Source organism: Talpa occidentalis, unplaced genomic scaffold, assembly GCF_014898055.3.
Source record: "Talpa occidentalis isolate TD23 unplaced genomic scaffold, MPIMG_talOcc4v2.1 talOcc4.8, whole genome shotgun sequence".
NCBI classification, from domain to species: Eukaryota; Metazoa; Chordata; class Mammalia; order Eulipotyphla; family Talpidae; genus Talpa; species Talpa occidentalis.
Genome location: NW_023605194.1, coordinates 35,179,167 through 35,198,048, shown reverse-complemented (window position 1 = coordinate 35,198,048; position 18,882 = coordinate 35,179,167). Strand labels below are relative to the sequence as shown.

General features: G+C 35.9%; 1 protein-coding gene across 1 annotated transcript in view; it reads left to right on the top strand.

Moving 5' to 3' along the window:
- Window positions 1-18,882, top strand: part of NRG3 (neuregulin 3) — a 902,987-nt gene that overhangs the window by 365,896 nt on the left and 518,209 nt on the right. The window contains exon 2 of the mRNA XM_054690694.1: window positions 13,587-13,716. Within this exon, the coding sequence (XP_054546669.1) occupies window positions 13,587-13,716 (130 nt within the window). The remainder of the gene's footprint in view (window positions 1-13,586; window positions 13,717-18,882) is intronic.

Sequence of the window (18,882 nt, the reverse complement as noted above, 5' to 3'; positions counted from 1 at the left end):
ATTTATATTTGGTATCCTCACTCTCACAACGAGAACACGAAGAATGTTTTTCTCCTTATATAGACAATCACACAGAAAGGAACAGCATTCAGGTTCTTCAACGTAATTTCTCATTTTTCAAAATTCTAATTTCATAAGGAACACAGTCTGTTTACAAAGAAGCTTTCAGTTTTACAGTAAAGTGTAATGGGAAGGAGCTCCTCAGACATGTTTTTGATCAAGACGTAGTCCTGCCTTTGCTTCTGGATTAGGTTAGATGGTCTGTAGCCATAAGGGAAAAAAAGATGAGTGAATCATGGCCTCTGCCCTCAAGGAGCTCACATTCTCTCTGATAGGAGGCAGGAATGGTAACCACTCACAAAATCAGCTGGCGCTCAAGGCAAAGTGATGCGTGTTATAATAAAGATAGCACCAGAATGCTGAGGACACAGGAAGATGCCAGATTAATGGCAGGTGGGAAGACCAGGGAAAGTGCATAACTGTATAGACTCTTAACTTCTGTGTGGGTAATGGATGCACTTCCAAAAGGCAGAACTTATGAGAGAGCACTGTGCCATGGAGGCATGCTCCTAGAATGCCTCCTGGTATGGGAGGTAGGAGCTTTATAAACTCCACAATGTTATTCTTCAAGGACATCTTTCTTTGTATTGTGTCTGATCAGTGTATCCAGAGTTAAGTTTTTTGGGATGTGTGTATTTTGTTTGTCGGATAATTTTGAATAAATCTCCCATAATTTAGCAAATTGAGTTCCTCAGACCTGCTCAGAATATCTACTGGTAGTTCTTCCTGGTTCATGTTTATTCCCCTTCACTGACTACTTATTTTGGGTAAGGTATCAGTCTATTTGCAGTTCCCTTTGTGGAATAGTATTCCCTTTATGTAATCCCAGTCAGGCAAGGAGGAAAAGAAAAACAAAAGAACACTTTTGGATGGCACCAATATCCCTCCTTTGTGAAAACCCTAGAAGAAAAAGAAAGAGTAAGGGTGTGCCTTTCAATCTAGTAAGTGCAGATAAATGAACATGGGCAGATAAATGAACACAAAGTCTTTCCATATGGCCATTCTTGATTGATCTCTAAGTTCGTTAATTATCTTCCCCCAAAACCTAGAAAGAGTACCTTCTGTGTGTCAGAACTTGCTCATTCGAAGTCTACAGTCTGGTGAAGGGGAGAGAAACAGGTTAACTAGCATTTATAATTAGTGAAATACGATCTATGATAAAAGGAATGTGGAATGCTGTATCTCTGAAGCAGAGAAGAAAGGGTGCAAATTATAGCTCCAGAAGATGATGCCCCAGTCAGGCAAGAATTTGGGAGTCTTTAAGGGAAACTTCATTTTAATAATTATGGACATTCAATGAGTTGAGTGATTTTGTTTAAAAAAATGGTGCATTCATTTAGCTTAATTAAGTTTACTTTGCAGTTAGTTATGCTGAAAGACCTTGGGAATTTATAAGTGTTTGATGCACACTTAATGCACACTTCACATAGATGGATATGAATAATACTGAGACACTGAGTGTGTGCTGAAACCAAGATACAGAGGTGCCTGTGTTTGATATTGATACCTACCCAATCTCACTTAATTGTGGAATTTTGGGGGCATCTAATGTAATAATATTTGTTGCTTCTATAACTCTCAATAAAAATTCAAACTTCTTTTATGCAAGTATATAGATTTGGAAGGACACAGCAACCAATCCAACAAATAAATGTTATCACATCTTTAAGGAAGACACAGTAGTTATTGAACACATGCTATGTGTTTTGTATGTATTAGTTTATTGAATCTTCATAAAAACTTAGCTGTTATTATTGGCTATCTTCTCATGTCTTCAGTGACCTTTCTTCTAACTAAATTCTAGTTTTGCTCTGATAATCATCCATTCTCCTCATGGTCATGGGCTTTACTAAAACTATTCAGAGCAATGGTCAGTCACCAAACTGAAAACTGGCTAAAAGTTGGGCAAGTGATATAAGTCTATGAAAAGTTATGTCAGCTATAATGTAAAAATCCAAGGCCTGTAACTAGGGAGACTGGCCTCAGAATAAAACTGGTGATGCCTGAACAGAATGATTCCTGGGTCCATGATGATCCAGTTAAGTCACTGAATTAATCCAGGAACCATCTTTTGTTAAGTGAGGTGATACCATTTTCTTTCTAATTCAAGCTTTTCTGAGGTTCGTTTTTTTGTTTTGTTTTGTTGTTTTGTTTTTACTCTTAGCCAAAATCACTCTAATTATCCTAAGTGGGTACTCTCATTATCCTCATTTTATATACAAGGGATATGAATGTTAAAAAAGTGTGTCCAAGATTATACCTGCAGTTAAATATCAGTATGAGGATCAGTTTCAAGGCTTTCTTACTCTAAAATCTAGTGTCTGGTTTTTAGCTAGATCTCTCCAGCTTGTTTATTTTTTTGAAATACATAACACTAAAGCACTCAAATCAATGCCAACCGTTTCTAGTAGTTCAAATATGTTAAATATATAATGTATAAAGAACCAACTACCATCTCCAATCTTTTATACCAAGTTGTGGCAAACTTTACCATGTGTCAAATAGTACATATTTTAGATTTTGTAAGTCATGCGGTCTCCATCACGCTACTAAGCTATTTAGAATTCAAAAGCAGTCATGTACCATGTCTACACTAATGAATTTAGCTGTGTTCCAATAAAATTTATGTACAAAAACAAGTTGCAGCCCAGACTGTCCATAGACCATATTTTCCTGCTCATTATTCTTTATGAACTAAATTTGACTCTCAGTTTAAGCTCACTGAATAGAATAGATAACAGTGGATGTTAATGAGGTATGGATCAGGAAAAGTCACAGCAGAAAGAGACTGAAGTCCAAGTGTGGGAAAGACAGACATTCTCCCCCTTAGTAAAACCTTGAAGTGTCAACAAAATGATTAAGTTTCTACTTTCTAATGCTTATTGGGTAACAGTTTAAGTCAAGGTAAAGGAAGCAAATCTTGTGACTTCAACAATTACGGAAGCAAAATTTGGAAGGTTCCTAGCCTCTTATCTGTACTTTATTTGGAACTTCTGTTAAAAATTCCAAATTGTCTTAGCACTGCTTTAAAATCCACCATTTCCACTAATACTAAAATTATTGAATGATCCACAGACACTTTAATACATAGCAGCTCTTTCTGCAAATGGAGAGATAAGGGTCGGAAATGAACAGATGATTATGGCTATTTGATTTTGGCTTTAATTGCTTTCCAACAAGCACAGAGAATGGACCTATTTTCTCAAAACAATATTTGTTCTGAAACAGAGGTCTGGAAGTAAAGTTTTGTCAATAATGTAAGCAGCTTTGGAGAAGTACATGATGTTTTCCTTTTTTTTTGCACAAATGGTTTGGGATGTGTGTTTCTTTCAAAGGGCATAGCATGAAATTAACTAATTTTTATGTAAAATCTAAACTATTGAACCATATTTGTCACTTTTTACTTATTATTAAGCTGAACAAAAAAATAAGGGCATCTATAGAAAACCAAAGTAGGTAGGCAGACAGGAAAATTGTCATGTCTCCCACTCTCTGGTGATCACTATCTGCATTATGTCTCTGTAGATTTGCCTATTCCAGACATTTTGTAGAAGTGGGATCATACAATTAAACCTTATCTCTACTTTCTTTCACTAGGCATAATGTTTTTAATATCCATCTATGGTATAGCATGGATAGCATCAATATTTCAGGACTTTTACTAGTCATTTTACTGGTGAATAATATTCTGTCATTGCAATAAATCACATTTTTATCCACTCATCAGTAGGTTTATTTATATTATCTTGCTGTGAATACTTCTGTGAGCATTTCTATACAAGTATGATCATTCGTTTTGTTTGAATTTTTTTTTCTCAGTTTTCTGAGTCTATACCTAGGAGTAGAATAACAGGTTCATATGGCAACTCTGTCTGACATTTCAAAGAATTGCCAAACTGTTTTCCAAAACAGCTGTACTATGTTTCTTTCCCACTAGCAAAGTTTGAGGGTTCTAATCTCTCCACATTCTTCTGTTTAACATTTGTTGCCATGATTCTAGTGTGTGTGAAGTGTATTTCACTATGGTTTTCATGTTTATAGCCATAATGATTAATGGCATTGCATATCTTTTTACATGCTTTTTGGACATGTGTGTGTTTTCTCTGGGGAAATGTCTAACCTAATGGTAAGGAAAGTTCTGAAGGAGGGAGAACATCAAAGTTATATTTACTAGATGTCTATAATGCATTGAACCCAATTAATGTTTATAAAAATGAATGATAATTGATATTTTATTCACATTTTACATTAAGAACTTAATGTAATAAAGAACTTAATGTAAATAAATTAATAATGTAAAATGTGTAAGAAATTAAGAACTTGCCAAAAATCAGGTGAACGTGGTACATGCAGGTCAAGATCTGACAAGATTCATAAGCTCTGTACCATGCTATTCTAGCCATACAGCTTTTGTCTGCATTTTCCCTGATTAGTAAGGCAATCATGAATGAATGACATATAGCATAATTCCATCTCTTCTCTGAAAAAAGACAAATATATATATAAACTTTTAAGGAAAAATGCAGAAAAATCTCAGTTATTTTCATGAGATAAGTAAGATAGGAGAGTTGTACGCTGTGTGCTTGCGGCATTTGATGGGGGTGACTTTGTCTTTATTAAAGACAAAATGATGTGATGGGATGACTTTGCTTTATCAAAGTAGTCTATTTAGTAGCAAATGGAAAAATCTATGAGATGCCTTTGGAAGAGGCATCTTTGGATGCCTCTTTGGAAGAGTATCTTTATATTTGAAGTTCTGTAGCCATCCCAGTTTCCAGTGCTAACAAGTAAGTAAGCTTTGGTTGATAAGAGTGTGTATGTCATCCCTCTCCCTGCCCAACACTTAGCTGAGTAAGTCAGGCATCTCCTCTGACATCTGACAGTCACATATGCCTGGCAGTCCCTGGGAGGCAGCCACATGTCTTAGGAGCTCTGAGCTGACTTCCTCACTTCCACTGCAGGAACTAGTACAGTGTTCAACAACAATCTTATTATAGTAGATGTTCAGCGATAAATTGTTAAATAAATAAATTATTTTAATTGGCATCATACAGAGGCATTGCAGACTTGGATAATAAGAAGATCCCTCATAAATGTATTGACTTACTTACTAAAAGGAAGAAAAGGCAAGAAAGGCTTGTTGCCAAGAATTATATAAAATTCACTATCAGACATCATCTCTTTTTTTTTCATTTAGTCATCACAAAACCCCATAAATATGTTTTTCTATATTCAGTTTACCAGCATTCAAAATGCCAATAAAGTAGCAGAGTTGAAATGCAAGTCTGGATTTGTAAAGGTATATCACAAAGTGTGAAATTAGATACTTAAACTTAGGCATGCCTAATTCCACGCACTGAAGTCAAAGCACAGAGTTCCAGTGTCGTACAGATAAAAAAGTCTTTTCCCTTTTTGCTTAGAATGAGCTCCCCGCCACCCCTCCCCCAGTTACTGAGAAGATGAACCAGGATGCAGAGAATGAGGCTACTTAAGGAAGTCAAATGAATGATGTATAGGATACTTCATAGGAGGAGATATGGGGAACAATATAATTGTTTTATAACATGATGGCTTATCCCTCAGACCTGAAGATGAATGACTTCGTCATGAATGATGAATGACTTAGTGACTGAATGAATTCTAGACTGTCCATTTTTGAAGAAATGTGGCACATTAGGGGTTAAAGCTACATTATTGATTTCCTAGAATTATAGTCAGCAATTTGTCCCCTCCTTTTTTTTTTTTTTTTTTTTTAGTTTGGACATGTTCAATTGCCTAAAATTTCTAGGCACCTTTTTTGTCTTTTACTTTATTTCTGGTGACCCTTCATTTCTTCCTAACTGTTCCACCTGATTTAGCATTCTTTATTTTCTGCTGTGAGTCTAGCCATATCCTAGCTAGAGTAGGGGCTGAGGATACAAAACAGCTTAAAATCAGAGTCCTTGCATTTGAACATCTGTTCAATTTGAAGAACAGTTATTTAACATAATTGTCATTATTTTTTATTGTCAGCGAGAGTGAGTACACCCTGAGGTCTCTTTAATAGTTTCTTTGGGAAACTTATTTTGATTGACTTTTTTTCATACCCAGAGTTACAGACAAGACACAATTGGGTTTTGGTTATTTGGGGTAGGGGTCAATATTGAGTGTCTTCTGCTAATTGAAATAAGTCAGATAAAGAAAGACAAATACTGTATATCACTTATATGTGGAATCTAAAACAGCTGGACTCATAAAAACAAAGTAGAATGATGGTTGTAATATCAGTCTTTCAAAGGATCCAGTTAAACACACAGTAGAAACAAAAGCATATTTCCTATGTAAAGACAGCATTATAATAAGTTTAGTTTCCACTTCAACCTACTCTCCAAGCCCTTCTTACATAAAAGTGAATGTGGAGCCACCCAGCATCTCTAGATTCCCAGGACTTTGTGATCTATTTTGGTCAGAGAGTGAGGAGCAGACAGGTAAAAGTTAAATTGTCCATCAGAGTGATTACCACAGTACTAGAGGCAAAATTAATGTCAAAGGAGTTCTACATACTGTCAGCTGCTTATAACCTGAGGATCTGGGGAAGGCTAGTAGGAGCTCACATTTCATGAAGGTCTAAAACTATTGGGAGTGTTTTATGAGGCAGAGGTATATACATTGTGTGTTATCGGTCAGAGGAACAGTGTATATAAAGTCATAGTCTTGACTTATTCCAATATTGTGAGAGGCAGATGAAAAAGTGGAACCTCATAGAGCCTTCTATGTCTGTGTGGGGATTTGCAGAATGATCAAGGATGTGTTGATCTTGTGTAGTGATGGGGTTTTAGGCACAAGATGGAGAGAGTCCAGGTGTGCTATCAAGGTGGATGTGTCACCTGTTGTCTGAGCAGTTTGGCACAAGGACTCCAAATAGTAGGTGGTTGCTACATGTTCAAGGGACTTTCCCCTGCTATAAATCATCAAAAGGTAAATGTGGGAAATGAAGATGCTGCTAAGAGTGAAACACTTTCCCCAGTGTGGACAGCCAACATGATGTCAGGAATTATCTGAAAGCCAGTCCTTAAGGAATCTGACTTTTAAATACAAATTCTATGAAACAGAAGTGCCAACAACCAGAAAACAAGAGGAGAATCAATACTATGTGAAATGTAGAAGACAATGAAAAAAGTTTTACCATGAAGGTGGAGGTATATTAGAATGTCTGATGGTTCTGAGAGTTCAAACAAGATGAGAAAAATATATGTAAACATCTATTGGATTTGGAGATAGCTAGCCACAGACTAGACCATGTAGGATCCAGAGATATGTGAATGTGTCTCTGATATAACAGAGTTCCTGGCACAAGCCAAGGTCTCCCGTGATAGTAGCTGCTATTATAATTATTATAGTTGTAGGTAGATTTTTATAGGCATGTGCACACATGCAAGTAGAAAGAAAAATATCCTGCTTTAGGAAAAGCTCTGCAATTCTTATAAAAAAAAAATGAATGTCCATTGAACAGTATATATCCCACGTAGGCTTATTTAAGCTGGCACATAGCTTCTAAAAGCAAAATTTCAAACTGGAAGGTGGCAGGTACGTCATGCAAATTTAACAAGGGAGTTTTATTCATTTGCAGCAAGAATTGTTATCTCTGGGATATATCAGGAACTGTCAGTCCTCAGCAGCAGCAGCAGCATGACTCAATTGAACTTTTAAATTCCTCGCCCTACACTCCCCATTTCTCCCATGCAAGCAAAGTGAACAATTGTCTGATCTCTGGAAGCAGGGAAAAAGCTATCTTTGCCTCTAGCCACCTGAGAAATGGTTTGTTTTCTTTTCAAACACCATTGCATTCTTCTTGCAATTTCCCTTGACCATTAAATATTTTATAACTCAGTCTCATGCCAGTGCTCCTTCTTGGGCTCCTGATAAATGGCAGATTCAACATGGAATTTTAATACATCGCACAAGGTTTCATTTGCACTCCTTCAGAAGACACTGCTGGAGTCAATCATATGGAAATAGCCCCTGATCTGTAAAAGTATTGTGCTAATCCTGAAGCTTTTAGATTGTATCACCAGATTCTTAACTTTTCTTAGAAAATTGTCATGTCATGAACTCAGTGAGGGAAGGGAAGAACTGCTTGATGAAACCCATATTTGCAAGTCAGGGATGTGAAGAATATATTTAGGGTCCACTGTGCCTTATCATTTTCCTTCCTTGTTCTTGACATCTAGAATTCCTTTTCTTTGCCCATTAAATCATGCCCATTCCAGACCTAACTCCAGTGCCAATCCTTTGGGAACTCTTCACAGATAACTATAGCCTGAATTAAGCTTGCCCTTTCTTTGATTTTCTACTGCAATAATTATCTGTAATAACCCATAGTACTTTTGTTTCTACAACAAAATCTGCATTCCCAAAGTGTGCAGTTGTGTTGGTAGCATAGAAAACTCAATAAGTAATATTGCAGTTCAAATCAGTATTTAAGAGGGAAAACCAGCCATTGTTTTAATTCATTAATAAATTAACATTTATTGCAAAATCTACAGGGATTTCTGTTTTCCAGTCTTACATTTTCTTTCCATTTTGCCTTTAATGAATTAACCACCATGACCTCCCACTGTGCGTTTAATTACTGTACTGATTGCTTACTATGTATGCTACATGAAGTGGAAAGAATACAGAACTTAAGCGAAAAGCACTCTCTCTGACCTCCCTGGAGATAGAGACCAAAACCCATAAAAATATAAGAAAACATTAAGCTACATATAGCAAGTGCCAGCTGAGTGATCTGGATAATTGCACAGTCCCGTTGGCTCCAAATGAATGGGAACTGTTCCTCAGGCCAGCAACAGCACTTCCTTGACCTAAGATCTTTCTTTTTGGTCATGGTGCTTGAAAAGCACTTCCTAAGCACCACCTCTGTTCATCTTAAAGCTAGTGTTCCTATGTCCTGCACGACTTCTCGTTTCAAATATTTTCTCTTCTAACTTTTCCCTTAGTGCTGTAGAGTTGATTTTTCTCACCTCTTCATGTACTTTACCTGAGTTGCTCTTGGAACCCTTTTCATGTTTTAACTTCTAAACCTCTATTCATTTCCTAGATAATACTTTTTTTTTTTTTAATTGAGGTAACAATGGTTTCCAACACTGTACATGATTCACCAGTTTAGGATCAACCTTCTTCAGATATGTGTTAATACTCTATATAGTAGTTTTTAAGATAGGGTTTTCTTATCTGATAGTAGCAAAAGTGTGCACACTTTTCAATACAGACTGTTCAGACAGATGTTCACCATGTAAATAGATCACTCTTCGATAAATGGCCATCATGTGCACCTCTGTGTCCATATCTAACCATAAATCGGAGATGTTAGGACTTGCTCTGACCCCTATGAGCTCCTGGGCCAATCAGGTGAGAGATTCATGAAGTGATGCAATGGAGAGTGTTCTCTGATAATGAAGCATTCTTGAATGACAAATGGGATTCATGGGAATATCATGACCCTCCTGGTTTACTTATCTAGACCTTCATCCATATGACTTTTTAAAGACAATATATAACTTTATAACAAATTTATTTATTAAGTTACACTTATGATACATGGTAAAATATTGATAGTGCCATATACTATGACTAACATTGTATTAGACCATCTTTAAAGTGATGGCAGTTTAAAAAAATATAAATAGGTTCTAATAATATTGGACAAGTTTACAGATGAGAATTCTATATCCAATTGCTAAGGTACCCTGACATTTTGGGGGATATTGTTTGATAATTTGGAGTTAGATCTTACCTATTATCTCACCCTCACAAATGTCCCATGTCCTCAGATGAATATAATATCAGAGCAAGCTTTGTTACCTTAGGGCAAGAAGGAAAATAACGAATTATATTCTGTTTTACTTTTATCCATGTAATGTTTGTTCTGTTTTTTTATAATTTATAATGCATCTCATATGTTTAAATATGTGAATGTTCTTATAGGCAGATATACAAATATTAGAGGATATTACTATCTCTTTGTTGGCTGTATTTGGTTGTAAGTAATAGAAAGCCTGAGTAACAGTGACTTAGATGCAGTATACTTTTAGTCTTAGAGTTAGTAGAACAGCCCAGTGGTTCCATTAAGTAACTTTTCTATCTTTTTATCCACACATTTGGCATAATGTGTTACAAATGTAAAATTTCACATCATGCCTAATTTTATTTACTTTGCCCAATGCCTTTGTGATTTTAGGTAAATAGTGTTATATGGATATTATGTAGGATATACTTAGGAAAATTATAAGATTTCAAATTTATTAATAATTACAGTTTATCTGTAGAATTAATGAACTTAATATGATATCATTGTTTATTATTTTAAAATATTTAATAATATCTCTTTGAATTCAGTCAAGTAATTTTGAGGAATAAGCATAGACATTTTAAGTGAATTTTTGGATTTTCTAAGCTATGGAAATAGAAAATATGAGTACATGTTTAACCTGACATTTTGTACTCTTCCACCTCGGATTTCTGCAGATGCACTGCACTGACACGGAACTCTTATCCCCGGTAATGTGCTGAGAGATGATAAGTTGGTGGGGAGAAAAGTTGATAGAATGGGATGGTAACCACCAGAGACAATCCTTGTCAGATAGAAACTAATTGGTTGTAACTGCTTTGCCATTGTATTGCTCTTAGAGTCTGTAGCTTGTTAAAATCACTGATAATGAAATGAGGATCTCACTTTTTATGCTTAGGTTAAGCTAATGACAAGCTGTTCTTAGAGGAATGATCAGTGAATACGAAAAATGAATAATAAGAAATTAAAGGAAACTTTAACTGGTCATGAGTTCATATCACGCAGCAGTCAGAGTAGCAGTCAACTGTGTGGGGTCTCATATTGAATTTCTTGCTCAGAGCTCTTGAATTTTAAATATTTCCCATAAAAAGAAAGTAACTATTTACAAAGTGTCTTGGATAACAAATCTTTCCAGTAGAGGAGATCCTGGAAAATTGAAAATATGCCTGTTTAGCAGATCATTTATGTCATGCCAAAGTATTAACAGGAAGCTATTTTGAAATGGAAAAAAAAGTTTCCATTGTACCACCAAGAAAGAGGAGATTGATGTATTTCAGTAGCATGTGAATTAGGACCTATATGAATATGAAAGCAATATTTGTCTTACAAATTCATCTGTATTAGAATGGGTATACTAACTGATAACATGAATGTGAAATTGTATCTAAATGTGTGTTGCTAGATGTGCTTTAACTTTTATATGATTACAGTGCAATTGTAATATTTAATGAATGTACCTTTTATCAATGACATTTACATTGTTAGTGATATTCAAGTTATCAGACTTAGGAAGTACTGAGTACCAAATCTATTTAAGACACACTCAGCTCTCAGGAAAGGAATTAAAGAAATGGATAAATGGATGGACATTTTAACAAATAGTTATTTGCAGGCAGTGAATGTACTGAAAACAGCAATATGGATGATAAAAGGTGATGGGGGACGGATGAGGGGAATATAGTGATAAGCTCTGAAGGATTTCTGTATGTCTTCCAGCAAAGAAAAAATGTAGTCTAGGAGGAGTAAACAGTGTGACAATTCCTGGTTTTTAGAGAAATCGAATCTCAGTTGGAAATTATGACTCTTATTTTAGGGTTCCAGGTGAGACTAGAAAGGCAAATATCCAGCTGTTTCATCTTTGCTCTGTTAAGGAATTTGGAGCTATTCCTATGGAAAGGGGGCCCACTGAGGATTTTAAATGTGAGAAGGACACAAGAGGATTTCCTTTAATACACCCTCTGCTCAGTCTGAATGATGAAGAGGAAGAGGCTCATTGTGACCTCCTGTCACTAAGCTAGTACAGAAGCCTATGCTGTTGAACATTATTATTAATCTAGATCTATGAAAATGACATTAAAAGAGCTGAGTTTTTTTAATTAACTTTTGACTTCTTAAATATATTTTTTCTTCAATTTCACAGAGGAATGGGTGCTAATATTTAAATGTTTTCGAACTCTGAAATAGAAAAAATGTCACATGTGGTTATAGTCTGTGTCCAGTAAATAGTATATATTTATCATTAATTTCATATGTAGGAAACAGATGTAGATAAATAGCTTAATTAAAAAAATCAGTAATTATAATCCTAAAAATATATGCTTGAGATAATGCTAAAAGATGACAATTGAATCCAGTTAAATAATTTGGTCCAGTTAAATATTTAACAGAAACATTCTTCACATTTGATATTCTGTCTCAGAATTTGGAACATTTGCATTTTAATTACATAATAAAAGGAGAAAGTGAAAGAATAATTGGCCTAGCTATTAGTGAATTACAGCTGTAACTAAAAAACAAAAAAAACAAAAAACTGAGATTGTTTTCCACAAAACAGTCACAACATACATTGATCAGATGTTTGATGACATTTGGCAACAATAAAAGGAAAATGCTATCTCAATTCTTCATATACAACATGTTTGTTAAAACTTAAATTAATAAAAACTGATTTGAGTATTTGATGGCAGGATCATTTAGTGTTTTCTGTTGATGTGTCCTCAAATGGGCTTCTCTGGAGTGATTCCAATTATTATAGTCTGGTGGAGAAATAAGACAATTGAATATAGTGGTTGTTGTCTTAGTGCCTGGACTACTAGAACAAAATCCCATAGACTGGGTATCAGCATTAACGAAAGACAAACTCGTGCCATTGGAAGCAACATGGATGGAGCCGGGAGGAATGATGTAGTGTGAAATAAGTCAGAAGGAGAAAGGCAAATATCAGATGGTGTCACTGATAGGTAGAATATAGAGAAACCAAATTATGGGTCAGATAGGGCAAATTTAAAAACTAACCCTTGAAAGTGACTATACAACTGAAGCATCCAGAGAGGCGTGAGAGGTGAGCAAGGGATGAGAACAAGGAGGGAAGGAAGCACAGAGGACTATGGCGGTGGACAATGAGTGGTTTGTTGGTGGGCACACTATGGTGGCAGTGGTTATCCTAACATTACCTCAATTGAAAATAAATATATAAACAAACTCCTTCCCTCACCCTGGGGGAAAAAAGCAAAATCCGGAAATTTATTTTTCACAGTTATTGAAGTTGGAAAGTTTAATACCAGGTACTTGCAGATTCAGTGCCTGCTGAGGGTTCCTGGTTCGTAGAGGGTTTTCTTGCTGTTCAGTCACATGACCCAAATGGGTGCAGGAGCCCTCTGGGGTCTCTTTCATAAGGGCACTAATCTCATTCATGACCTAATCTCCAAAGCCCAGTCTTCTAACACCATCTCTTTGGGGATTAAGTTTTAATCTGTGAATTTGGGGGAGGGAGAAGGGATACAAGCTTTCAGCCTTTATTAGTGAACTTATCCAGTTGTGCTTGGTCAGTACCAGGGAGGACCTATCCTGTCTGCCTAGATTCCCCGAGGTCAGTGCCCATGGGAATACCTCCATGCACAGATTCTGGCCAACTGCAGGGGCTGCTGGTATCAGAATGAAGTGCTGACCGCCCTTCTCTGTGTGCTTCCATTGGCAGATACCACGACATATTCCACTGAGCGATCTGAGCACTTCAAACCCTGCCGAGACAAGGACCTGGCATACTGTCTCAATGACGGCGAGTGCTTTGTGATCGAAACCCTGACGGGGTCCCATAAACACTGTCGGTAAGTGACTGTGGTGACTGGCACTTAAGGCCAGGTTTTCAGGGAGGTTGAGGTCAGCTTTGAGCTCTAGGTGTACAATGCCTGTGATGAATACAATCCAACTGTTTGAATGACAGAATCAAGAGTCTAATATGGAGAAGGATAAAATTTAGTATATGAGGAGCACAAACCTGAATTCAAGTAGTCAAGGTTTAAATTTTATCCTAATCAAGTAAAGGAAGATTGACTTTTATATCTACCAATTGAATAGAAATAATTATTTTTACTAACATTAGGAGTGTATACTTATGGTATGGGACTTAGACGCTTTATTCTGGGACTCAAATTTTTCCTTCTCGTGTATCTACAGACCGTGACATAACAACACAAACTGTTCATCTAAGATCTAGAGTCTGAATGTTGTGAATGTTCTGAATATTGTGAACCAAACCCTAGAGACTATAACTGTGTCCAGACTGCATTTTATTTTTATTCTGCCCTCGTTTATTAATTTAATGTTTTTTTTAAACACCTCTGATGATGAAACCCTCTCCAGCAAGATGTTGTAAATGAAATCATAGTCCTGTTATAGTTGAGATAGAGAACTACTTAGGGAAAATTCCCAGTGGAGATCAGAAAGGTGTTTAATTGGTTTTTGGAGACATAAGGTTACATAACAGCTAAAAATAAAAACAAGCGGAGATAAATAGTATACTTATGGACACTGCAGCTTTAAGTCTCCATAGAAGAATCAAATTAGCATCAGAAAAATATTTTCCACTAAGCTTTTATTTCCAGCACTACCCTGGTAATTTGTTTTTCCTTGCAATTGTGTATGCTTCAGTGATCTTCTTTATCCACACTCCTTTCCTTCTCTTTATTTACTCGTCTCATATGACACAGTTATTAAATTAATTATTGTGAATCATGAAACAGGGAAAATTATGACTTTTTTTTCTCTCCACTGCTATTATAAAACTTTCTTCTATGTTGTTTTATTAAGCTGGTGTGGAGAAATGTCATGAACTTGCAACATGTCAGCAATTCATACCTGACTCTATGAACCAGTGTCTGTTCACAGGGAGGGTGGGTTAGTGGACACAGTGGGTGAAGGCACAGGTTTGGCAGAAGTACAGTATATCCTGTCAAAGGATAATGAAATGTGATCTCCTCTTCCGCTTGAAATGGTGGTTTTCATGTTCCTTGGGCGGTGCCATTAGGTTTATTTCATCTACAAAATTGACATCCTGCCTCTGTCTTCTGTGAATCTGGGTGGGGGGCGGAAGGAGTGTGAGGGTTGTTCCTTTCCAAATTCTTCTTCTCTCGCTATGTTTTTGAGTTAACATGGACACAGGTAGAAAGCACACAAGTGACTTTAAGACCTTGAGGGAAAAGCCAAAAGTGACTTACCTTTTCAAAGCTTAAAGTGCATTTAAGCTTCAAGCACATGTGAAAGTTGTCTTCGCCAATCCAGTGGGATTATCTTGTGGAAATGGGCAATGCCATCAGTGTTAAATTTATAATCCTGATAAATTGATGAAGGAATGACTCAGAAGTTTCACTTAAGTGCCTCCCTGGTGGCTCAAGGGGTTAAGCACCATACTATTAAGCAATCCGCAGCTTCTGCAGCACAAGTTCGATCCTCGGCCGGCCAGAGAGAAACCCACATGACGCAGCAGACCTCTCCTGTCTTGCCCGCTGCTCCCCTCAGCAGTGTATTTCAGTCAGTATGCCTGTTCTGTTCCCCACTCTGTCTCTGGTGAATCCTCTCACCCCACACCTCTGGCCTGTGCACCAGCTCTTGTATGCATAAATAAATAAATCTTAAAAAAAAAAAGTTTCACTTGAAACAATGAACTTGATGATGTTTTGCCCTAAAAAAAAGCAAACTTTCTAGAGTAAAGCATCAGATCAACCCGCTCCCCGCTCCCCCATGGTATGCAGGCTGGTATGATTCATCTTTTCCAAAGATGACAAGTTGAAAAGAGTAAAATGATCCTTTTCTCTTGGTGTAAGCCTCACTGTTTTCTCTCTTAGTTATTGCACTGATTTGTTTGCTAGGGCTGCTACAACAAAGTACTGTATGTTGGGTGGTTTAATAGCATAAATACATTTTCTCACAGTTCTAGAGACTAGAAGTCTGAGATCAATGTGTGGGCAGTGTTGTTGCCTTCTGAGAGCCTAATGGGAGGATTTCTTTCAGGCCTCTATTCTCGGCTTATAGATGGCTATCTGTTCCCTGTTTCGTCGCGTGTTCCCGTTTCTGTAGATATGTATCCAAATATCCTCTTTGTAGAAGGACCTCAGTCACATCAAGTCAGGGTCCACGCTAATCTCCATATTTTATAATTTAATTATATCTTTAAAGACCCATACTCCAAATGTGGTCATATTCAGAACTATTGTAGGATGGGATGTCAGCATATGAATTACTTGGGAGACGTAATTTGATCTGTAACAATGAATCTCAGGTGCACAAAAAAATCTCTTATTTGGTACATGTGTACATGCCTAATTTCTGGAACATAAAGAAGCAGAGCTATATATGTGGTTTAACTGGCACGATGTAAAAGTGTAATTTTGACCTTCTGTCTTCATATTTCTTGCATATTTCAGCGCAGACAACCTGTTATTTAACATAGAGTCACAACATAGCTAATCATGACAAAAGACCAGCCTAAGATAGAATTGGAACTCGAGTAGGTTAATAGATGCCTATAAATCTCCTACTAGTGTGTATGAATAAATCACACATTGAATGTGCCAGCCATTCATCTCCCAGGCTTTGCTGTAAATAAAAGGCTTACATTTGTTCCTGCATCAGCCACTTCTAAGAACTCCAATGTAGTTATTAATAATGTGCCATTTTGTACAGCACTCTATTTAATAGTACGTTCCATTCATTCTTCTCCATTCGACAAATGTTTATTGAGCACCACCTATCACCAAGATACTGTTGCCTAAATACATACTAAAATGAATTTAGGAATTAAATGGCACTATACTTCGTAGTGTACTTGGAGTAAGCAAGTGAAATACTTCATCATTAGAAAATGAGAAAAACAAAGGAAAGTACCTTCATGTGACTGGCATGCTACCAGGGTATCTTTATGACACATTATTAGCTGGATTATGTTTCAAGTTAAATAACACACAATTTAGTAGTTCAGAGCAGCAATACAAAGGGTTATACAAAAATCTAGCTCATTAATTTACCTTTCACATGTTTCAAAAGATTAGACATTTATTTCTGAGAGATTTTTAAGATTATATTTTCTAAAAATTTAAAAATATATTGCAATCCTATGATAATATAAATAAAAACATTTTTTTATATGCTGTGTGAAATTGAGCATGTGGTAACACTTTTCTGCTAAGGAAGAGCAGTGGTAAAACTACCTAGATATTTCTTGATAGAAATCCTGAAAGGGTGCTCAAAATCTGGGAATTTTTGGATAACTTTTCTTGTTTACTTTTTAATGTTTAATTTCTCACCTTTCCATGTATTTCAGACTTTCAAAAATTATATTATTAATTATTAGAAATTATAGAACAAACTAATGAAAAATTAAGAGGTACCAAGATTTTAAAAATAAATTGACAGAGGGATTTTTAAAGTATGCTAAATTGACAAACGATCTTGTTAAATTTTAAATATAATATAAAGGTATATACCATTGGTTGACTGATTAGTAAAGATAAGACTTGGTATATAGTGAAACTTAGAGTAGAAAAAGGAAACATCCGGGAGAAAAATGAGAGTTTGATAAGGGTGCAGAAAAACATTTTCATTCATTACTTGAGGGAAGTATACATTGTTAAGCCTCTAAGGTAGGTTGTCTTGGTAGGTTTCAAAATCTTGTTTCTAACAATTTAGCTTATAGAAATGTATGTGTAAATTTACCTATAAGGATGTTCACCACAGGTTTATTTGTAATAGCCAAAAAAGTCTAAATTTAGAATTTTCTAATTCTATAAATTAGAATCTATACATTGAATGAATTCAACATAACTAGAAACTTCAAAAAAATTAAAGATTTATTTATTTATACAAGAACTGGAGTATAGGCCAGATGTGTGGAGGGTGAGAGAATTCACCAGAGAAAAAGTGGGGAACAGAACAGGCAGACTAACTGAAATACACTGCTGAAGGGAGCGGGAGCAGCAGGTGAGACAGGAAAGGTCTGCTGCACCATGTGGGTATCTCTGCAGCCAGCAGGGATCGAACTGGTACTGCAGAGGCTGCAGACAGCTTCACAGCGCTGTGCTCAACCACCTGCGCCACCAGGGAGGCCCGAAACTTCAAAATATTTTAAAGACATAAAAATGCTAAACATATCATGTTATGTGTGATAATCAGGATATAAAATTATAAAGTTGAACATAGAATGGCAATCCAATAATGAAAAAGAACTAACTTAAAAAAATAGGATTCATGACTTTTTTCCCTTTGGATTTTATGATTTCTGAGATCTCTGCATTGCACATGTATTTCATTTATGTAACACCTGGTTAAGACACTTGACCCCTGCTTCTCATCTTTCCATTAAGAATGATAGATAGTGTCCCTGTTTCAGTTAAATTGAGATCATTATAATTCAATATTATTAGACTGGTAAGAGTAATTTCCATTAAGGCCTTTCAGATTAAATGCTATAGGCCTATTTGAATGTATCTGCTCCTTTTATTAATAATTCATTTATAGTCTTTATAATAATTATTTTTCATATTAAATTCATGTGTTTTGAAACACTAAAAAAATGGGGTTAAGTAGTAGGAAGATATATTCTAGAGAAATGAATCTGGATAGAGAAGAAAACAGATCACTAGAAACATCTTGAATCAAAGCATTCTTAATAAAAACAGGATCTTCTCTAATGTGTTTACTTTATGCTATTTCTAGAAAATTTAAGAACTTGGGAAATAGGACTATCTGAAATGTATTTCACCAGCGTGAAAGAGGTAGCCATTGTAACGGAAAAGATTGCTAGGCATTTGAATGGTACAAATGTGTTTTGAGGCCAAATTCAAGTAAAAAGGATGTGTCTCTTCTGAATTGAAGCTCATTAAATGTTTCACCAGCCTTGCTGCAAAAATAGATTTTCAAAACTTTGTAAAGGATAGCATTTGAGCTGAATTTGACCTGTAGTGATCATTTTGGAAATCTATCAAGCAATTCACTTGAAG